The sequence below is a fragment of the Onychostoma macrolepis genome, chromosome 07, assembly GCF_012432095.1.
Source record: "Onychostoma macrolepis isolate SWU-2019 chromosome 07, ASM1243209v1, whole genome shotgun sequence".
In the NCBI taxonomy this organism is placed as follows: Eukaryota; Metazoa; Chordata; class Actinopteri; order Cypriniformes; family Cyprinidae; genus Onychostoma; species Onychostoma macrolepis.
The window spans coordinates 28,380,572-28,404,128 of record NC_081161.1 but is presented as its reverse complement, the minus strand read 5'-3'; the positions used below and the strand labels follow the sequence as shown (position 1 = coordinate 28,404,128).

Here is a 23,557-nt window from a genome sequence, read left to right as displayed (position 1 = left end):
AAATTTACACAGTACCTACATGTATATTACGTAAACAAAAACTTCTATTTTGAATGCGATTAATCGTGATTAATCGTTTGACACCACTAGTTTAAAACCCACCTGTGAGCCAGACGTTACACTGAGGCCACTGTCAGCACTGATCTGTGATTTCTTTTCCTCAGTGTCTCCACCTTCCAGACGCTGTTTTGCTCCATCAGCCCCTGTAGAAAACATATAATCAGCTCTTCCATCCATTAACATTCTGCAAAGCATTCTCGGACGTCACATGACTAACAGCGAGCTGAAGCCATCTCTGTTCTGGAGAGGGACAGTTATCGATATCACCGAGGGGAATAATGCCATTCAGCTGGTTGCCACTCATTAGACTACGCAGGTCAGGCAGAGAGAAACAAATAATGCTTGCGGTCATATTGGGAAACTCACAGAAGCAGATCAGCTGACAGTAGGCCAGATCAGTTCACAGTAGCGCTAGGTATCACAGACACACAGACAGAAGCAGTCACACATGCAGGCAAACACAGTCAACCAATCAGACAGGAGGAAGCTTCAGCTACAACTAGCGCACTCACTGCTTCTTAAATGAAGATACCGATATTGCGATTGCAAACCCCAACTCGGTTAAAATTGATTACGCTGTACTGTATGAGGCATCAAGAACAAAAAAAAAAAAAAATAAAATAAAATAAATAAAATAAATTCTAAAGCTACTTTCCAAATCTTCTGTAAAATCAAAGCAAAACTTTTTATAACAGCATTTTCTTCACAGATGCATGTGGTCTAACAAGATCCTCAACTGAAATAAGTAACTGAAATGTGGGATGATGTAATTTATCTCATATTTCATACTTGCATCAAAAAGTAAGATAACTAAAAGGCGGTGGAAAACCAAAGACGACATATGCCTATGTTTAGTCATTGAGAAGTAAGTGTAAATAGAACTGTGCTACAAATGTACATTTATTTACACGACCTGACAGCAATGAAAAATTAATGAAGAAAGTCAAAGTAAAAAAAAAAAAAAACAATTCTAGGTAGATGTGAGATAAATCTATTTCATCGCTGTCAAACAAATGTGAATGCTTTCAAGAAAAGTTGCCAAGTTAAAACAGAGCAAACCAGTCAAGAGTAGGGATGGGCATTAGTACCTGAGTACTATGAAGAGACAGCACTGGTTAATAAATGATCCATTTTGTGATTGGTTACAACAGTACATAGGGATGGTATCCGGTTGTCTGATTGCTACGATTGGATGCCACCTACAAATGGAGGCTGACTTTCAGTCCACATGAGAAACGGCACTGATCACACTGAGTGTATACACATTCTAACGCAGTGGTCTTGCAATGTATTTTTTAAAAAGAGCTAAACTAGACAAAAAAACAAAAACAAATTGTACGATAAATGATAAAAAAAAACACTCGGCTCATGGTGTAAGACGCTTAAAAAACAATGATGTGATACAATGGTAAAAGAAGGCCTTCTGACATTCTGCTCATTGCCCACCCAGAGTTCTCAATAACCCAAGCTGATATGCGTCAAGTACTCAAGCTGTCAAAATGACCAAAATGCACATCCCTAGTCAAGAGTCAGATTTGCACACTTAGAAATACTGGCCCAAATACTGATTTCATTTCAATATGATTTAAATCTGTATGTGTACAGGGCTTATTTTATACCTCAATATTGACTTTGGATGGATTTCAATTTTTAACTTTGCATCTATATACCTTGCTCCTTTTAAATAAATGCAATTTATTCCTTGGAATAATGTTTGGGCCACATGTCTAAATGGGCTTTTTGAAAAGTAGTTGAATATTTGGGGGCAAAATCCGCTTCTCCCCACAATAGAAAGTGGTTTAAGGGAAGAGGACTGGTGCAGGTAGAAAGTCCCGGTTTTGCAGTTCTGCAAAGGAAAGTCTAATTGGGTGCTTAGGGAAGTGATCTTACTCTGTTCTTTTTCCAAAGCTTTTTGCTTTCTGTTATCCTGGTGCTTGCTCCACAATTCTACCCAAGATGCATTGCAAGCAAGGAGAGAAAGACAGAGAGAGAATCAGAGAGCCGGTTGAATTGTCAGATATGGAGGATGAGCTTTTTTCTTTTTAAGAGAGAGAAAAATAATAATAAAAAAAAAACAATAAATAAAACTGAACAAGTGCAAAGTCTCATTTTCAAAAACAAGGATGTTTTGCAATGATCACACAGCCATATGCAAGCTAAATTAAGGATCTGCCGTCATGTAAAACCATCCAATCATTTAAAGCTTATGGGGTCCCATTACAAAACATCCTACGCTCTGCGACCCTGTTCCTGAAGAGCCAAAACGATGGATTTCACAAAATCAGCCTCATGCCTTGGTTTTCTTTCCCCATTCTTGTCATCCATAATGGGCAATGGCTCTCCAAGGCGAGGGTGGATGGCCTGGGAGATGCAAAAGTTGTGAGATGAGGACGACAAATCAGCCTCACAGCTGGTGGGTGAAATGAGGTGTTGCAAAAGCAGGGGGTGCAGTCTCAAAGACATTCCGTAGAATTGCAGGTGCATTATTACCAAAGGACAGACAAGGCAAGGTTATGAGGGTTAGGCTTTGGAGGGTGAACGGTCCCCTGTACACAGACCCAGATATGACCGCCAATCAGAGGCCTGGGCCTAAAAATCCACAAGCCAGACGTCCGTGGTTAGCTTTAGGGCTCATCATAGGACTGTTAACAGGGGAGGCAACAGCTCAGGACCCTTTTAAAGAGAGTAGTGGTACAGTCCAAGACCGTCACCGTCCCACTATTTCACTCTTAGCTACATAGAGCTGCAGGTCTTACACTAACATGCATCCAATGGATTTAAGGGGAGTTGGGACTGGCATACAGGATTTGAAAAAACACGCTGAACATTCCAGAAGAAGTCTACATAAATTGGGTTCAGATACATCACAATATTCCACTAATGTGTCTACACCAACCAATGCCACCTTAAAATATTCGTTGGCTCCAAAAGCTACTGAACTGGAGAATTTGACAACAGTTTTTGGAAGGATCACTCATACTACAATGTTTTAACCAACAGTTCACCCAAAAAAGAAATTTCTGTCATTTTCTCAGACTCATGCCGCTCCAAACCTTTATTTCTACTCTGGAACACTAAAGCAGATCATTTAAAAAATGTTTTTTTTCTGTCCATGAATGAAGGGTCTAGTGATGTTTTAGACCCCAATGACTTTCAAAACATCTTTTTTTGTGTGTTCCACAGAGGAAGCAAAGTTATACAAGTTTGAAACAACATAAGGGTGAGCAAATTATGGCAGAATTTTCAATTTCGGGTAAAGGAACTCTTCAGCCAACTTAGTTCTTAACTTCTGGCACAAAGTCGGAGTAGACAGGTAATGAAATAGAGGATGCGGCCCTAAGGGACACATTGCCCCCAGAGAGCTCAGGGAACGTAACAAGCAGCGAGAAGGGGGGGGGGGCATGCAATGGGGACTGCGGTTTACACACCAATGGAGGCAATAAAATTCTCCTCGTTCAGACTCCGGGTATCAAACTGCCGTGACGATTTTCCAGAGGAGGGTGGTGGCAATTGGATACGGGGTACCAGGAGCACACCAGCTGCCCTGGCGCTCTCCATTCGGCCCGATGGGCTCTCCTTACTGCCCGGGCTGCTAACCCCCTCCGTGGGGCTCCGTTTCCGCTTCTCTGGGTCTGTGAGCCACAAGTGGGCACCAAGGAAACAGAGCATAGGAAAAAGGAAGAAGAGGAAATAGCAAAGACACATGGAGACACGAGGGATAGAAGTTAAATTTGAAGGCAGGCTACAGGTGATTTTTCTCTAAAAAGGTATGGAAAGAAAGGATGAAACCCAAGGATATGTAAAAGTGACTGACACCAAGATGGACACGGCTGTGAAGAGGAACAACACCCTCTCAAATGCAAAAACTCTTTTTGGGTCCAATGTTATTTTGAACACCACAAACTTTCATTGTACGAACAAAACAGTTGGTTTTGGTACATATCTATTGCTCTGAATGCAGGCAGAAACCACGTTTGATACGAAATATTCACAAAAAAATTTAATTGGGACATTTGAATGTAGGTTACCTTTGGTTTGGTAGTGGGTGCGTGCTATCTCTAGCAGACTGAAGACACTGGCCATGCCTCCCAGGCCAGCATTAGTGTATGAGTGCTCCAAACTGGACACTGTGCACTTCAATAGGTCCAACATGCCTTTGTACACCTTCCTGTTTATCTCCTATATACGCAGGCACACAAAACCATATAATGAATAAAACGTAAATCAAATATTAGAGTCTTGCTTCGGTTCAGTAGTTTGACTCATCACTTCTAACTCACCACATCTCTTATAACTTCCTGCTGAGCATCCTCCTCTGATTGGACCGCACGGTTGAGTTTGCTGAGCACAAAGACTCGGAGCTGTTCGTTCTCTAGCAGGCGGCGTACTTTCTTCATGTTGAGCCAGCCCACACCCTGCCCATCATGCACGCTTTGGACCACCTCCTTGAGAAACTGCTGGTTCTCACTGCATAGAAAAAAAGACCAGGTTTAACCGAGGAAGAGCTACATATTCACTACATAGGCACTTAATAGAGCACAACAGAAGTAAAAAGAAGAGGGATATATATATATATATATATATATATATATATATATTTTGTTGTTCTGAGGTTATTAATTAATGGTATATTTTTAACAATAGGTATATTTTTAACACCATCAGTCAGGATAGTCAGTAAGATTTATTTTTATTTATCAAGGATACATTATATTACTAAAGATTTCCATTTCAAATGAATGCTGTTCCTTTGAGTCCTCTAAACATTAAACATTAATAATGAGAAATGTTTCTTGAGCATAAAATCAGTATACATACAGGATTTCTGAAGGATCATTCTAATATGACAGCTATGCCATCACAAGAATAAATTACATTTTAAAATATAATTTCAAATAGAAAAGTACCATGTATACATACATTGATTATAGATGTACAGTGCATTTCTAAATATCGTATATATATTTAAATAAATGTATTCTATTATTTTATTTGTACTTAAATTAAAAGCACAAGTGGGTGGTCACTATTGTACTCTTGTGCATGATAGTACTACTTGCTTGGAGGAATCACATCTGCTTGTATTTTTCTAATTTGTAAGATCCTTCAGATAAAGGCACCTAAGTGAATAAATATGAGGGTCATTGCAGTACCTGGTGTTGTTGGCTCTGCCCTGAGGAGATGGAGACTCTCTCTTGACGGTGGGACTGTGCTTAATAACAGAGGATTTCTGATCTACCAGCGCTCTGGGGGCTCGAGCACCTACAACAGACCATTCACTTTGTCAGACTGGATATAGACCTTATATGTACGTATGTGTGTCACATGAAACCTGCTTCCATGTGTCAACACCCACCAATCCACCGACCTACCCACCTCTACATACATAAACACACTCACAAATAAAGCATGAATTTATTTAAAATTATTTAGTAAACAATCCATTTGAAAACACACACCTAATAAACACCACAGCAGAAACACAAAGACGACAGCATTAAAACACAGTGCAGTCTAAGGCCTCTACACAGATGTTTTAACCCCGTGTCTGGTAACAGTATAGAATCAATAGAAGTAAAGGGCAACACACACACACAGCTTTTAACAGACTCACACACACGCACGCACTAAAGCAACTTGCAAATATTCCTTTGCACCTCAGTTTTTTGGACACTGCAGTAAGGGGGTATTACATGACTAATGATGCTAACGCAGAGAGTTAGAGGTGCGACTGAAGGACTGGAGCAGTAAGGAGAGCTACAGGAGCAATGACGCTGGTTGGAGCAAACACACACAGGCAAAGAACAGAGTGAGAAAGATGAGTGAGAAACAGACTGCATGGCAACAAGAAACAACACAAAAAAAAGAATGAAAAATGCCCTCTCGGTTCAGATGATCATACTACACACACTTAGCTGTGAGTGTACGGCAACAGCACATACACTAACACACAGTGTGTGTGTGTCTATACGGCCTCTGTGCATTCATCTGAACATTTACATGCGTAAAGCACAACCGGTGCATGGATGGTTTGTGCTGCATACAAGGGCATTAACAGATGGACATCTTCACACACATTTCACACTGTGGTTAGGCTGCTCGTTGGATTTGGCCAGGGAATATTTTCAGACAAGACTTACATGTCTCAATGAAATCTGAATAACTATATGTCATTACAAACTTGCCGAAGAGGTTATTTTGAATCATCTCACAAGAATAAAGAGCAAATACATGAATTATGAATTCAAGGCTGCTAGGAGGATGCAGACATTTAAATAACAATGGCATTCTCTATCTATAAAATCCAGTAGACAGCTGCTGCCCATCAATTATGTGACTCGGTGCACTCTTCTGTAATTAGCTGCATAGGGTAAAAAAGTTCAAAAAGTAAGATTTTTTTTTTTAAGGAAATCAATAATTTTATTCAGCAATAAATTGATCAAAGTAAAGACATTTATAATGTTACAAAAGATTTCTATTTTCTATTCATCAAAAAAATTCATTAAAAATGCACCACGGTTTCCAAAAAATATTAAAAATAAACAAATATTTACCAGTGCAACGGTTTTCAACAGTGATAATAATAAGTAATGTTTCTTGAGCACCAAGTCAGCATGCCCTGAAAACTGGAGTAATGGCTGCTGAGAATTGATAATAAACTACATTTTAAAATATATTTTACTATATTTAAATATAGTGTATTTATTGTATTTTTTTTATCAAATAAATGCAGCCTTTGTAACCAATAAAAAAATCTTACCATCCTTAAACTATAATGTACAGTCAGAAGGTCAATATGGGAAAAACACAGACGGGATGATCAGGACCCAAGTGTGGCTCAGAACAATCTTCAATAACCATGAGTCTGTTTATTTTGCGATAATGACACATTTTTTCCCGCAAAATCAACACATTTATTTTCAAATTAATAAGATACAGTCATCTTATTAATTTAGTAGCCACTTTCTGAATAGATCTGCACATTCTGGACATTTTCTCAACCAGCATCATCTCATTTTTAGCATAATCCATAATCGAAAAATGCTGCCTAGAGCTCAATAAGCCTCAGTGAGATCATCAATCTCTCGAACCAATACAATACAGGCCCAGTCCATCAACAGAACACATGACATGTGAAACAAAAGAGTCAAACGGTTACAATCACAGTGACTGACATCTGACATTAGGAATGAGGAAGCAATGGTGGAACAGGATGCTGGGAGATGTAGCTGACTGGCTTTGGAGAAGCATGCAGCTCACGCAGCAAAGGGCGGAACCCACCTTCTCCGCTCCCCGGGCCGATCTCTGTTACAATCTCCATTAGAGAATTTAACCCAAATACTGGACACAGAAGCCAGAATTAGTGCAGGGGGTCAAAGAGGGGACAGAGAACAACACCGGCCCAGACAGAACCAGTCCAAACATCAACCCACAACCACAAGCACCAGACACATGTACATATACAACAGAGAAAACCAGCAGAGAGCATGGAATATGAAAAAGAGAGAGAAAAAGAGAGAGAAAGACTGAAATCAGAAATATATAAGCATTTCAGACTTCCATTTGGTCAGAATTGCTTGTGATTTGGGAAGTCTTGATTAATTGTGATTAGTTTGAGTTTCCATGAAATGAAATTTCGGTAACACTTTACAATAATGTTCATTAGTTAACATTAGTTAAAAACATTAGTAAGCATGAACTACGAATGAACAATACTTCTACAGCATTTATTAATCATAGTTAATGCTAATTTCAGCATTTACTAATGCATTATTAAAATCACAAGTTATGTTTGTTAACAGTAGTTAATGCACTGTGAACTAACATGAATAAACAATGAAAAACTGTATTTTCATTAAATAACATTAACAAAGATTAATAGATAGTGTAATAAATGCATTGTTCATTGTCTGTTCATGTTAGTTAATACATTAACTAATGTTAACAAATGACACCTTATTGTAAAGTGTTACCGAAATTTCACTATCTATTTTGTTATACATCTTAACTTGAACAATTCATTTGTGCATGTTTTAAATTTTAAATTTTTTTTATCAAATGTCACAACTTGATTTTGGTGACCAAGCAAGACTTCTCTAATCATTTAGTCCATTTAAACATACCAAAATCAACTGCAAGTTGCATTATTATTAAAATCCAACTAACAATCAATGAACAGAACACCAAGTCCCCGTTTTAATTTTTTAAATAATTATATATTTTGTTTTTCCAATAAATAAATAAATATATATATATAAAATTATATTTGGATGTACAATGCAGAATAAAACATGCTGTTCCTTCCTTTTCATCACAACTTTAAAGGAATTATCACATTCAATATGACGTGAAAACTAGATTCATTCCTCTCAGTAAGAGTTTTTAAAATCAGTATAGTCATAACTCTGATTAACATTGTTATATTATATTTTACATCATATTTGTATTTCCTGTGCGTTTTGATGCTGTTTGAGAAATATGAAAAGAGCAAAAAATAACTTTCAGGAGACAGCAAAGGGGGCACATTTTTTTAACAGCACTACATTAAATAGATTTTTTTTTATTGTTAAAGAAAACACGTCTAAAAGCACCTTCTTCAAATTGACAGTAAAACTGCTGGAAGGACTAGACAAGGGTGTGCGTGTGTGTTTACTGAACATTAAAAGAAAAAAATCATTACCAGTCGACATGCTAGCTGGAATGCAGTGTGCTTTCGTGTCCTGGAGAGCTCTATTGGTTTTCTCCTGTACCCAGCTTTAAAAGCAGCATTACTACTGCTCTGCTTAAAGCTGCACAATATCTGTGCATAGAAGCTACAATCCTTGACATATCATCGATTTATTTTAAAACACCTACACAACCACCAGACTTCAAAGTCTCCTTTATCGAGACTTTGTTGGAAACCCATCTAGCAAGTTTAGTGAAAAACACATTTCAGTTCTGAAGCTGATCAGATCTTGAAATGTACTGAGTGGCTGCACTTCTCCCAGCATGGTTTTGTTATCTTCAATTCACCCAGAGTTCATGTGGAATTGAAATGGAACAGACCTCAACTCTGTCTCCAACTAAGATGACACACAAATAAATGAAAAATCACTTCAAAAACACACCGCACACAACACAAAGAGCAGTCAAAAGTCACATCATTCCATTCCTACAGAAACATCCTTTCTTTAAAGAAAGAAAAAGGTTTTGAAATGCAACCACAAACTGGCTGTTGTCTATTAAGGCACCACCATTACGATATTCATTACTAACAATCACAGAATAGGAACAAGGAGGAGGAAAGGCATAGTGGATATATGTGAGCACATATATATCCTCTATCTTAGAGGTTCCGAACTGCTGTCCCACGAGATTTTACTTTCCAACCCTGAAATAGTACACATTATCCGTTCATGACAAGTGCTGTTTGGCGCTATAGTTGAGATTCATTGGTGTAAAAGGAAGCATTAAGGACAGGAGTTAGGAACCAATGCTAGTCTGTCAGTCAGGTTCAGAGTGAGAAAAGTGGGCAGAGTTTCTCATTCTCTCAGGACTCAAAGGGTCTATATTACTATAAACAGCAACTGGTTTCATCATAAGGGCAGGCTACAGATATGAAACATACCAGGACTCTCAGGACTGTCATCAGCATCGTCTGAGCAATACAATCATCCAAAATCATAAACAAACAGAAAATAAAGTCAACAATAACAACAACAGCTATAAGAACTGTGGTTGCTAGCTTAGAAAGTGACTATAGGTCTATGCCACCATTTTCCACTAAATCAGTTTCTTCACAGTGCAAAAAGGAGGCAAGATATTCATCACTTTCAGGGCAGCAACAATGGATAAAAGACATGTGGGGCAAAGAAATCAGGCAACATTCCCACAAACCTTGATCTGTGTCCTCTGTTAAATCAAAATTAAAATATTCTTTAAAAAGAAATACAACAAATCATAAAGGAAGAAGAGAAAAAGTAGAACAATGAAAACTACTGTAGTCAACTAAGATGAAGAAATATTCCCTTTAAACAGCTGAGGTTGGAGTCTTTCTAAACCTAATGCCTGCACTAAATAGATGTAGTGTTACTCATCCTTAAACTACAGAATTACTGTAGGAGAATTAACATCTACTTATTTGACCTTTAAATTACTTGAATTCAGTGGAAGTTATATAACAAGTTCAATCTAATTGGAGTGATTCAACCATTAGTCACACAGCCTTCGTAAAGCCAGAAGTAAAAAAGAAGGCGGCAGGGAAAGGAAAGATAAGGAAAGGATTTGGAGAGAAGGAGAGGAAGAAGAAGAATAGAAGATAACTGGACTAGACTGGAAAAATGAGACAGGGCGAAATGGGTGGATGAGCGGGAAGGTCGCATGGAGAGATCCGAGGGCATGTTTGTACCTTTGAGGCTGGGGAATGGCGTGTTCTTCTCTCGAGCTTTATTAGGCAGAGCCAGACTGGACAGACTGAAACTGGTGCCGTGGTTTTTATACAGGTTACCTGCACACATACGATTAAGGCGAGATGTACAACAGGGAACACACGTTTGTGTGTAATGCAGTACCAATACCAGATATTTCAACAGTCAGTGTCAATACCAGTGAAATTTGTAATATGTTCAAACCATTAGCAAAAGCTAAAATGCCACTGAAGATATTCTGATATTTAAAGGGGTCATCGGATGCCCATTTTCCATAAGTTGATATAATTCTTTAGGGTCTTAATGAAAAGTCTGAAACATAGTTTGGTTAAAATTTATTTTTAAACACCTAAAAAGAAACACCTTTTTAAACCTTTAAAAAACAGCTCTTGTCAGAGCAAGCAGTTTTGTAGCATTTTCCTTTAAATGTTAATGAGCTTTGGTGACCCCGCCCCTCTCTTCAGAGCCGCTCTCTGAGGGACTATTTACTTTAGCCGCATTCATCGTGAAACTTGCTAATTAGCACATTATTAGGAAAGGCGGTTTGCAAAGATTCATTAAAAACCCTTATACTCACTTCTTCTGTAGGTGAAGCTGGATCACGAATGATTTGTGCGAACATAGACATTTAGGTAGATCAGGGGGCACATTCCCTTCAAAAACAAACGTAATCCACTGCGTCTTCAGCGGCTCAGATGTCGGGAGTAAATGACGACTGCTATATTCATTATTACATCCAACAACAGAACGCCTCAATCTCTTAATCGGAGACATTCTTGTCATCCCCTGCACTGGAGTCGACACAATGGTGGACAGCTCTCAGCTCAGGGCGGGTCTAAGATAAGACGGTCTTGTCAATCAACTATCGAGCAGTCTGTGCAGAACTACGTCATTCTGACAGGACTCTCAGAACAGCCTGATTTGAGAAAGGGGATTTAAAAAAAACTACTGGGTGGATTTTTATCATTATAGGATGGATGACTTCCAACACACATTTATGTTCAAACAGCTTGTAAAGTGAATTTTGCATCCGATGACCCCTTTAAAAAAGTCAATATTAATATACACTTCCTCTCAAAGCTTTTGTTTTGGAAATAAGGCACTTATGCTCACCAAATCTGCATTCATTTAATCAAAATGTAGTGTGTATATATATATATATATATATATATATATATATATATATATATATGAGAAGTATTATGACGTAAAATAATTATTACGATATAATTCATACATACAATATAGTATTACAATATAAAAGAATCTACTTAAATAGATTTTTAAATTGAATTTATTGCTGTTATGACAAAAGCTGAATTTTCAGCAGAAATTACTCCAGTCTTCAGTGTCACATGATCCTTCAGAAATCAGTCTATTATGCCGATTGGTGCTCAAGAAACAATTCTTTTGTTTACTGTTTTTTGATCAAATCCTTAAAAAAAATGTACTGATCCTAAACTTTTGAACGGTAGTGTATTAACAAATATTAAAGTTGAAAGAATGCCATGTAACCTTCTAGTATTTCTCAATTCTATTAGCGTTATTTCTAACTTTTGTCTAGACAGAAAATGTGTCAAAAAACAATCAAGCAAACATCTTCAAACATTCATTTGCATTCTCAGTATTTTTATGTCCAAATTTGCAATGTGAGCATGAGCTACTAAGGAATGAATAGAGGTTATGTTAAGCTGGCCACTCACTGGCGAAGGACATGAGTCCCCCGAAGCCATCGTTGCTATTGTTGGAGATGGTGGAGTTCGGAGAGCTATTTCTGGAGTCTCCCTCCCCATCGGATTCACCCGGAAGCTTCAGACTGCTGGGTCTCAATGGACGAGACGGTCTAAACACACACACACACACAATTCAAGGACAGGATGTTGAGAGCTGGTCTGTGCAGCAGATATATAGATTCTGAGTGTTTGTGTAGGATTATCTCCAAGTACATACTTGTTGCCATTCAGATTCTGGTTGAATCGCGGTGTGTAACTCTCCTCCTGCTCATCTGCTTCAGTATCCTCCTCTGAAGGGAAGCCATACTGGGGTTCAAAATAGGGATTATCATACTCTCGCTTTTTATTGGCTGGGTCAACAGGGACCGGATCAGGAGTGGGTCTTGTAAAAGGTGGAGCACCCAATCCTGGGACAGAGTTAGGGAGGGTTACGGCTGCTGTCGCCTCCACTTCAACAGGTTCCTTCTGTTCCTACACAAACAAACACACACACTTTAGAGATCACAGCACATGATGCTTACCTCTAGATTCAGATAACATGTAGTTTGAGCACTGACATGGTTGACTCCCTGTATGACTGTACTGGGGCTGGAACTGGCCGTCGTGCTGGAGCTGGACCGCAGTGGCTGGCTGTCCGCTGCTTCCGGGGGGCCTTCTGGATCTGGGTCACTGTTGTCACCCTTATACTCTTGGAAGTCATGGATCTCTACCTCATTCGCATCTCCCAGCGCAGCATGGGTCAGGGTGTCAACATCTAGAAAGAGTGTAAACATAACAATTATGAAGCCATAATTGGTAAGAAGAGGTAAGAAAAAGAATCTATTTTCAGGAAAGAGATTAAAAATGGAGAAGCTAACTTGGTGTGTCCCCTTGTATGTCCCCTTTGATCAACTCATTCACAAAGTCTCCAAGAGACGAGTAGGAAGAGCTGGAGTCATCGTATGCTTCACTGTCACTGCCACTGAAATAACCAGCAACAAATAATATAGTTTAATAGACAAAAACAGTTTAAACACAAAAATGCATGCGTGTAAAGATTTGTAATATTTTCGAAAGAAGTGTCATCAAGCCTGGATTTATTTGGCCAAAAATAGTTAAAAACAGCATTGTTTTTAGAATTTAATATTTCAATTTAAAATAAACGTTTTCTATTTTAATTATTTTAAAATGTAATTTCATGATGGCAAAACTGAATTTTCAGCAGCCATTACCCCAGCGTTCAATGTCACGTAATCCTTCAGAAATCATTCCAATATTCTGATTTGGTGCTTATTTCTTATTATAAATGTTGAAAACAGTTGTGCTATTTATCAGGATTCTTTGACATACAGAAAGTTCACAATAACAGCATTTATTTAAAATAGAAAACTTTTGTAACACTATAATAGTCTTTACTTTCATTTCTAAACAATTGAAAATATATGCTTGCTGAATAAAATGATTTATTTCATCATCTAAATTCTTAAAATAAAAACATCCAGACTTTGAATGTGTATGTATATAAGAAAAAAGAATCAACAGCATTTGTGCATGAGTTTATGTGAACGTGTATAAAGGTCTATGTGTGTCAGTGAGTACAAAGTATGCAACAATGAGTGTGTATTGGGTGTTTTCAACCTGTCATCTGTTGGGTCTGAATCATTGGTCTCATCCTGCAGGGGTCCACTCAGTGCCTCCGCCAGATGAGAGCTCCCATCATAAACACGGTAGAATACTGGCTGTAACTGGTGGGCATACCACTTAGGCTTATCGCCTATTAGCGAGGGGTCATACACATCTGAAAAACACACACAGCATAATTACCGTCTACCCACAAAATAGGGAAAACCTAATGGACAGTCTTTAAAGTGAAACTACATGCAGGTAAGTGTAAAACTGCATTTATAAAGCAACAAACAACAGCATACAGACTGGAAGTCACAACTGAAGAGGGGGTTGACTGGAGTTCTCAACCTCTGCAGATGTGAGACTTGATTTTAGTTTTGCATACTATATCTACTGTACATAAAAATATATAATATACTATATTATTATAAGTAAATACTGTAACTTGTGCAAATATATGGTGGGTGACCTTCTGAACGGATTTGATTTGTTTACACAAGGTGAGAATAAACAATAATTTCTAATTTTCATAAACAACTGTTAGTTCTCCAGAACGGGCATTTTAGGATAACCCATAATATGTTCCTTCTAAAAGTGTAGGCAATCATTTATATGGGCAACTATTCATACATTATTCATTTATTCCACCTATAGTCAATAAAAACAGTCAGTGTCTTCACAAATTGAAATGAACAACTAATTGAGAGGTCATCACAACTGCCACTAGGGGGCGAACTGTGACAGTCAAATCTGGGGGTCAAAGAAATAGCAACTTCAGGACAAAGGATGAGGTGTATCTATGTCTCTCACTGTTATGAATCCTTTGGAAAGCCAGGTTGGTGGGGTTGAGAGCCCACTCTCCATAGTACTCCACTGCCTGGGTGTGGGAGAGCTTTTCGGTGAATCCATTCCGCCGTGGCCTAGAGGCCAGGAAAGACGTGGCCTGGAATGCCACCACAGGACGGGGGAAGAGACGCAGAGTGCGAGTGTGCATCTGGAACCCTTGAAGCACATTTGGAGAGTTGAAGAACCTCACCATCGCCACCCTAATGGCAAAATCGAAATAATAAAACATTTCTATTATTATACATTTTCGTTAAAAAAATTATTTTAGTATGAAAGTTAATGAATCATGATTTGTTCGTGAAAGCTCCAATCGTTACTTCAAATTAAACCAAAATCATGTTCTATTAATGTTGCAACTCTAGCAGCCACTAATTCATGTCACATTTGATACAGCATACAATACTTCATACCTTGTGGCAACATCAACGGAGTCCACATCATTGCCATAGATGAGTGGGTTGAACTCAGTGGAGGAAGGGGAGGCTTTGTCACGACCAGGGGGCAATAAAGACAACTCATGTCCATCCTGAAACTTCTCCAGGTTTAGAATAGGCTGCGTGTTCAGACTCATGCTAGTCAGAGCCTGCATGGAGGAGTCAACGACACAGAGCGAGAGAGAGAAAGAGAGAGAGGTGGAGGAGAAAGATGGATACAGGAGAGATCAATTTAACAATGAATCCTGACAGAAGAGACTGATGTAAGAGCACTATCGCCTCAGGCAATCATGTCCCACATTGGAGGCCTACGGTTACCAACTTCTGTCTAAAAATCTACTGAATGGCAAAGGTAAAATCATAGTCACTATTTTTATGATTACATTAAAGGGATAGTTCACCCAAAAATGTCAATTCTGTCATAATTTACATGCCTTGATTTTTGTTTATGGTAAGCAGAAGCTCAAACGTGAACAAACCCTAAATGGTTCATGCACATTAAACAAGTACATATTTGATGAGCTCTATGTCAGTGTTGATAGATGAATCATATAAATAAATCTAATATAAATCTGTTCAACATATAAAGCCATTATGTCTCTTCTGAAGATTCACATGGATTACTTTTACAATGTCTTTATTGTCAATGTTTTGGTCAAATGTGACCCTGGAACACAAAACCAGTCTTAAGTAGCACGAGTATATTTGTAGCAATAGCCAACAATACATTGAATGCGTCAAAATTATAGATTTTTCTTTTATGCCAAAAATCATTTGGATATTAAGAAAAGATCATGTTCCATGAAGATATTTTGTAAATTTCCTACCATAAATATATCAAAACTTATTTTCTGATTAGTAATATGCATTGCTAAGGACTTCATTTGGACAGCTTTAAAGGAGATTTTCTCAACATTTACATTTTTTGCATCCTCAGATTCCAGATTTTCAAATAGTTGTATCTCGGCCAAATATTGCCCAAACCATACACCAATGTTCTTATTTATTCAGTTTTCAGATGATGTATAAACCTCAATTTAAAAAAAATTGACCCTTATGACTGGTTTTGTGGTCCAGGATCACAAATGGACTTTCAGTGGAGGGAACGAAATCTCTCAGTTTCCATTACAAATGTCTTCATTTGTGTTTCGAAGATGAGCAAAAGTTTTATGGATTTGGAGCAACATAAGGGTGAGTAACTGATGACAGAACTTTTATTTTTGGGTGAATTATCCTTTTTAAATTCAGAAAAGGTTACATGGGGATAAGAGAGAAAGCTATTGCCTGAACCGACGGTGTTGCATCAAATATTTAATAGTCAAAATGTTAGAGGGAAGGGTGCGGTCATCACATAGAGCCATTAACAAAGCACTCTGGGAATTCTGCCATTGCTCACTCAATGCCTCTCAGCTGGCATTCCATCAGACCCTGCTCTCGTCACGCCATTTGGCCGTCACACTACCAAACCAATTGCATCATCCGCTCCTGCTGCTTACGATGATTTTTTGCTTTGGGTTATGAGTATAATGTAAATGAGATGTTGCATTGAAACATGCTCAAGCCAAACATAGTGCTATGAGATACAGGGGGCTTCTGTAGGACCTTCATCGCACAGAGAGAAGGGAGGTAAGAGTGCAAAGAGTTAGAGGCTATAGAGGCAAACAGAGTCAGTAGTGTATGCATTTGCGAGTTTGTTTATTCAAAGGGTGTGGAATAAAGAAGTATCTTTATGGCTTCAGTTCAGTATTTGTTAAGTTTCCAGAGAGTGTAGGGCTACAGGGGTTGATGAAGGGGGAGAGATAGGTTATTTTTCCGTGCACAGTCAAAATGCAAAGATTTGTGAACCTTGGAATCAGAGGCGAAGATCTGCTTTTGGGTGATCACAGTCAATCTTACCAGACACTGAAGGACACAAGAAAACATGGAGGAAATGTCACATGACTGCCTCTCACTGAGAAAGATTGGGAAATCATGTGACTAACCATGAGTGGAGACAATTTAAGGATGGGGAGAAACCACAGAGAGACAAATAGAGCGAGGACACAACACACCATGAACTGGACCGTATGAGTCCACACAGGATATAAAGCACACCAATCTCAAGAAAACCAGTGGGTTATCAGGTGGAAAGGGAAGCAGATCTCACACAAACTTTTCATTGGAGAATGTGTACAAATCTCAAAACTTGACTGCAAACATTATTTGGTAGGTGTTAGTCAACACAAAATGACATTCTCAGCCTATTTTACCTATACTTCATTAATGTGATGCTTTTCAGAGTGAAACAGGATTTTCAACAAACAAAAAGTGAAACAGGTTATTCTTTTTGGTGACGTTACCCAAAAAGAAATGACATTCTAGTGAGATTTTGTGGAAATATTATGACATTTTGTTCCTATGAATGTGCATTAAGGATGGAACAGAGTGAATTTTGATTTCATGTTGACGTTAAGGATGTTACATAACATTTTCTTAAAATATAAAGCTAAACTGAGTGAGAAACAGAACTGAATGACAGTCACAAGAAAAGTATGATTTCCATATTGGCTCATGGAGCTCTTGAACTACTATGTGTGGTGCATGAATGATAGGGCAATATTGTACATCTATAGACCACTGAAAAAGATGACCTTCAATCTAAATCAGCTTTTAGAACAATAATGATCTGAAAATGAGGACCTGACTAATGATGATTCATAATGGCGAATGAAGAGTCATGACTCATGGTCTGTGAGACACAACTGATGATTCAGTGTATTGACTATTTTGGCTTGAGTTATTACAATGACAGCATGATAATTATGTTTGATGTAAGATGAAACAAAATGGTAAATCAATTTGGCTGAGAAATTTTTTGCAGACCAGCGAAAACAAAAACAACAAATTGGGACCAAATTAAATGCATCTATATCAAAAAGACATAAAGGTCTTCGCACACTGAGTCCGAAATTCTTGTCTGAAATTTTCGCAAGTTAAAATAATAAATACGACCTTAAGTTTACACACTGCCTCCGAAACCTTTGTCAGTCATAAAAAAAAGAAAAAGAAATGCGGAACAGGTTTGATTTTCGGCGTTTTCGTATCCGTAGCAAGCATTTTGATAGGAAAGAAAAAAAAAAACAACGACAACGGAAAAACGCATACAACAATTTCGGACTCAGTGTGCAAGGACCTCAAGAAAAACAGAGTTGGTCAGTATATGACAATGATTAATAACACAACACAGTGAAATGTTTAAACAGTTGATATTAATGGGGTTTAATTAAGCTCAGAGGTGCCAGAATCAGGTCAGAAGCTCTAGATAAGGGTCTATGTGGGATCATAAAGGGTTAAGCGAGAGAACTAGAACCATTATTGAGTCTAAAGATAGGGAAACTCAAAACTTATTACCTCCAAGAGCTGGAACAAAAAAAGGGGGAGAATATACAGTCATTACAAAATAAAATATGAAATATGAATCCATCAGAATAAACCCTAGAAACATCAGAAAATGTCTAATTTTATGTCTGCATTTGGCTTCAAATGACAGGGTTTAAAAAATGTCTTTGCATTGTCAGCCTTCTCTTTGGTTTAAATGCAATTAGAATTGGCCATGTTTACAGCAGCTGTTAGAGGACAGTATAATTACTATGCATTTTTTCTAGAATCCAGTTAGTATCCAATTCCGATTCAGAGCTAATGGTAGGGCTCCTTAGACAAAAGAGAACATCTGGTTCATTACCTGCTTCAAGTGTTTCTTCAACTCAGAGGCCTCAGGTTCAGGAAGGGGAGGGAGCAATTCTGCATTGCTTGGAACAGTGACCTACATTGATAAAGATATAGAAGCATCATAAGACCACTATAGTATATACATAATTAATTGTTAAAGGCTTTACAACATGGTAGAATCCACAAACCCCTGTCTGGTTAGTTACAGATATATGTACCTTGTTGCAGTCCAGATCCACTAACCAAACGTCATCAGGCATCTTAAAATCAGACTTGTACAGGAAGAAACTGGCAGGCACACCAATGACATATGGAGTGGGTGCTAGCAAGAGCTAGAAAAATAAGATATGCGTGTTACAAACAAAGAGAGCTTCATTGTTTATACACCAACTGTTCAAAAAAGATTGAGTTGTGTTACCTGTTCTGCGGAGGCCATGCAGGTGGGCAACAGTGGAATGACAGGAAACATGTACTCAAGGGGGTAAATCATTGCAACAAATGCCATGACGCTCATTGAGAGGGCGTTATAATCTCGGGACTGCAGTACCACCTACAGACAGCAGAGAGTGAGAGTAAGTGTCCGTGTCATTAGCAGCGTGACCCGCATAGGCAAAATGATGAAGACTAGCTTCAGAAACAACAGATCTATAGACAACCATTAACCTCATCCATGAAACAATATGTTTTAAAAACAACCTAAAATTATTGCATCCTCTCAAGTGTCAGCCTGTCCAACACTCTCGGTAAATGCAGTGCAAAATATTTCAAAAAAAATTAACACTGGTACCTCTCACTATGCATGACTGTCAAATTAAACACTTAGATTAAAAGATATTTCTGAGTATATATACATAGTTAAGTTTTATATATATATATATATACACACACACACACACATATATATATATCCATCCATCAGTATTAAAGGGGTCATATGATCCGATTTCAATTTTTCCTTTCTCAAACACGCCCCCACATGTCTACGTCACGATGTGGAAATATTTGCGTAATGCAGCCCAAATGTTCACGCAAAGAAAGTAGTAACTGCAGTAGTGTTGATGCAGCCATGTCAGGGAAACACTGTGTGTTTCTAGGCGAAAGCAAAAGCACTTTATTTGGCCTTCCGAAAGTAGATGCATTTAGGAATCATTAAGATTACTTACAAAAGAACAGCAACGCATTTCATGGACGACCATTTCGTGAACCTAAGAGAGGAGGTAATTCTGACTTTACTATGACAATCTGGCGCTTCTGAATCAGCAGCTGCATGTTTTGTTATTAGTTTAAGTATTTGCTGTTGACTGTTCAAATGCGCGTGCGAGAGAGAGATGGCAAAAATCTGAAAGAGACTCATGATGAATCTCTAAAAATATACTTTGACCTTCATAATAAACTCCAATACTACTCAACCCTAAACAAAACCACTTAATTTGCCAATTATTTATTGATTAGACCATTTAAAAAAAGACAAATCCTCCCCAAATACAGATTAAGTAACCATGATTTAGAAATAAAGAGAGGAAGACATAGACACACATGGACAGAGCAAGAGCAGAGGCTCTCTAGACACTGTGATCTACAGCAAATAGAGAACGACAAACACTTTCTGCTGATTTGTCCTAAATATCACAATGTGAGGGAAACATTTCTCCCCAGATTTGAAGCACTGATACCATCATTTACTGAACTTAGTGATACTGAGCAAATGCCTTTCTTACTTGGAGAAGATGATAACACAGCTGCACTAGCTGCTAAATATGTATTAACCATTTCACAATGTTAGATGTTAAACATGATTAACTCTAAACTGACTTACATTATCTTTTCATTTATTTAGATGGATTTTATTTATTATTATTTACAGTGAGGAAAATAAGTATTTGAACACCCTGCTATTTTGCAAGTTCTCCCACTTAGAAATCATGGAGGGGTCTGAAATTGTCATCGTAGGTGCATGTCCACTGTGAGAGACATAATCTAAAAAAAAAATCCAGAAATCACAATGTATGATTTTTTAACTATTTATTTGTATGATACAGCTGCAAATAAGTATTTGAACACCTGTCTATCAGCTAGAATTCTGACCCTCAAAGACCTGTTAGTCTGCCTTTAAAATGTCCACCTCCACTCCATTTATTATCCTAAATTAGATGGACCTGTTTGAGGTCGTTAGCTGCATAAAGACACCTGTCCACCCCATACAATCAGTAAGAATCCAACTACTAACATGGCCAAGACCAAAGAGCTGTCCAAAGACACTAGAGACAAAATTGTACACCTCCACAAGGCTGGAAAGGGCTACGGGAAATTGCCAAGCAGCTTGGTGAAAAAGGTCCACTGTTGGAGCAATCATTAGAAAATGGAAGAAGCTAAACATGACTGTCAATCTCCCTCGGACTGGGGCTCCATGCAAGATCTCACCTCGTGGGGTCTCAATGATCCTAAGAAAGGTGAGAAATCAGCCCAGAACTACACGGGAGGAGCTGGTCAATGACCTGAAAAGAGCTGGGACCACCGTTTCCAAGGTTACTGTTGGTAATACACTAAGGCGTCATGGTTTGAAATCATGCATGGCACGGAAGGTTCCCCTGCTTAAACCAGCACATGTCCAGGCCCGACTTAAGTTTGCCAATGACCATTTGGATGATCCAGAGGAGTCATGGGAGAAAGTCATGTGGTCAGATGAGACCAAAATAGAACTTTTGGTCATAATTCCACTAAACGTGTTTGGAGGAAGAAGAATGATGAGTACCATCCAAGAACACCATCCCTACTGTGAAGCATGGGGTGGTAGCATCATCTTTGGGGTGTTTTTCTGCACATGGGACAGGGCGACTGCACTGTATTAAGGAGAGGATGACCGGGGCCATGTATTGCGAGATTTTGGGGAACAACCTCCTTCCCTCAGTTAGAGCATTGAAGATGGGTCGAGGCTGGGTCTTCCAACATGACAATGACCCGAAGCACACAGCCAGGATAACCAAGGAGTGGCTCTGTAAGAAGCATATCAAGGTTCTGGCGTGGCCTAGCCAGTCTCAGACCTAAACCCAATAGAGAATCTTTGGAGGAGCTCAAACTCCGTGTTTCTCAGCGACAGGCCAGAAACCTGACTGATCTAGAGAAGATCTGTGTGGAGGTGGGCCAAAATCCCTCCTGCAGTGTGTGCAAACCTGGTGAAAAACTACAGGAAGCGTTTGACCTCTGTAATTGCAAACAAAGGCTACTGTACCAAATATTAACATTGATTTTCTCAGGTGTTCAAATACTTATTTGCAGCTGTATCACACAAATAAATAGTTAAAAAATCATACATTGTGATTTCTGGATTTTTTTTTTTAGATTATGTCTCTCACAGTGGACATGCACCTACGATGACAATTTCAGACCCCTCCATGATTTCTAAGTGGGAGAACTTGCAAAATAGCAGGGTGTTCAAATACTTATTTTCCTCACTGTATGTTGTTATTTATGTTGTTGTTATATATATATATGTTAATGCTTTGGCAACATTGTTACACAGTCATGCTAATAAAGCGGAATTGAATTGAATTGAGAGAGAGAGGGAGAGGGTCACATCACAATGGAGTCAGCTTTCTTAATTGTGGCTTGATTGCAAACACATACGAGCTTCATCACTGTGTCTGTCACGCCACTCTGTTCCCCTCTCGGGCTTGAACTGATGGTAAAACTAAGGACATTATTAACTGTTTTTACATTATTTTGAAAGATTAAGCTCGCGATTATGGAAAGGGGCATTACATTTCCGACGAGTGCTTGCGGTGTTCAGCCAATCACAATGCACTGGGTCAGATCACCAATCAGAACAGACTGCGCTTGTCGGAAGGAGGGACTTCGTAGAAAACTACGCTTTTTAGAGAGGCGGGGCATAGAGGACCTACAACAAATGTACAGTATTTGAAAAATAATGTGTTTTTTGAACATTAAAGCATGTCAACATATACTGTTACACCAAATACACAAAATAATGGTCTTTAAAAAAAGCATCATATGACCCCTTTAAATATTTGCCTGATAATCATTTTCATGTCACCAGACATAATATGATAAATGATCAAAATTAAAATTCTCTCTCTATTTTTTATATATATATATATATATATATATATATATATATATATATATATATATATATATATATATATATATATATATATTAATTAAAAAATTATTTATTTATTTTTAATTAAAATATTAATATTATATGATATTTTGCCTAAATAAATTACAAATTAATACTAATATAAATAATTTAAAATCCATTTAAAGTGAATTTAGGCATCGTAACATTATAATGTACAATACAAAACATTCATTTTCACTGAGATTTGCAAAAGATTACATTAAACCGTTTTTAAATGATTAGTGTTTTTAAAAAAAAGGTAATCCTATTGTAATAAATTACACATCCAATGTTGACCAATACTGATTAAAGGGATAGTTCACCCAAAAATGAAAACTGAACACAACTACCATGTTCAAGGCCCAGAAAGGTAGTAAAGACATAGTTAAGTTAGTCCATGTGACATCTTTCTTTCAACCTGAATTTTATGAAACTAAGAGAATACTTTTTGCGCAAAGAAAACAAAAATAAAGACTTTATTCAACAGTATATTTTCACACTGCGCTTAACCCCGGGTTATCGTCGTTCTAAACACTGCTTTTAACCCCGGGTAAGGACATGTTTCACACCTGTAATTTGAAAGCGGTGTTAGCACCGCTTTTACCCGGGGTTATGAAACTC

General features: G+C 38.0%; 1 protein-coding gene across 30 annotated transcripts in view; it reads right to left on the bottom strand.

Moving 5' to 3' along the window:
- Positions 1 to 23,557, bottom strand: part of madd (MAP-kinase activating death domain) — a 66,527-nt gene that overhangs the window by 12,254 nt on the left and 30,716 nt on the right. For 7 of the 30 annotated variants that reach the window (XM_058782743.1, XM_058782742.1, XM_058782728.1 and 4 more), the window contains 18 exons: positions 19,214 to 19,345; positions 19,014 to 19,127; positions 18,809 to 18,889; positions 16,933 to 16,989; positions 15,064 to 15,236; positions 14,618 to 14,853; positions 13,820 to 13,979; positions 13,060 to 13,163; positions 12,760 to 12,956; positions 12,420 to 12,673; positions 12,173 to 12,312; positions 10,451 to 10,549; positions 5,214 to 5,322; positions 4,341 to 4,527; positions 4,089 to 4,239; positions 3,489 to 3,692; positions 1,951 to 2,007; positions 103 to 203 (listed from right to left, as the gene is read on the bottom strand). In XM_058782743.1, the coding sequence (XP_058638726.1) occupies positions 103 to 203; positions 1,951 to 2,007; positions 3,489 to 3,692; positions 4,089 to 4,239; positions 4,341 to 4,527; positions 5,214 to 5,322; positions 10,451 to 10,549; positions 12,173 to 12,312; positions 12,420 to 12,673; positions 12,760 to 12,956; positions 13,060 to 13,163; positions 13,820 to 13,979; positions 14,618 to 14,853; positions 15,064 to 15,236; positions 16,933 to 16,989; positions 18,809 to 18,889; positions 19,014 to 19,127; positions 19,214 to 19,345 (2,556 nt within the window). Of the gene's footprint in view, positions 1 to 102; positions 204 to 1,950; positions 2,008 to 3,488; positions 3,693 to 4,088; positions 4,240 to 4,340; positions 4,528 to 5,213; positions 5,323 to 7,341; positions 7,402 to 10,450; positions 10,550 to 12,172; positions 12,313 to 12,419; positions 12,674 to 12,759; positions 12,957 to 13,059; positions 13,164 to 13,819; positions 13,980 to 14,617; positions 14,854 to 15,063; positions 15,237 to 16,932; positions 16,990 to 18,808; positions 18,890 to 19,013; positions 19,128 to 19,213; positions 19,346 to 23,557 lie in introns of all 30 variants that reach the window. The other 23 variants (XM_058782749.1, XM_058782747.1, XM_058782730.1 and 20 more) reach the window with 9 other exon arrangements.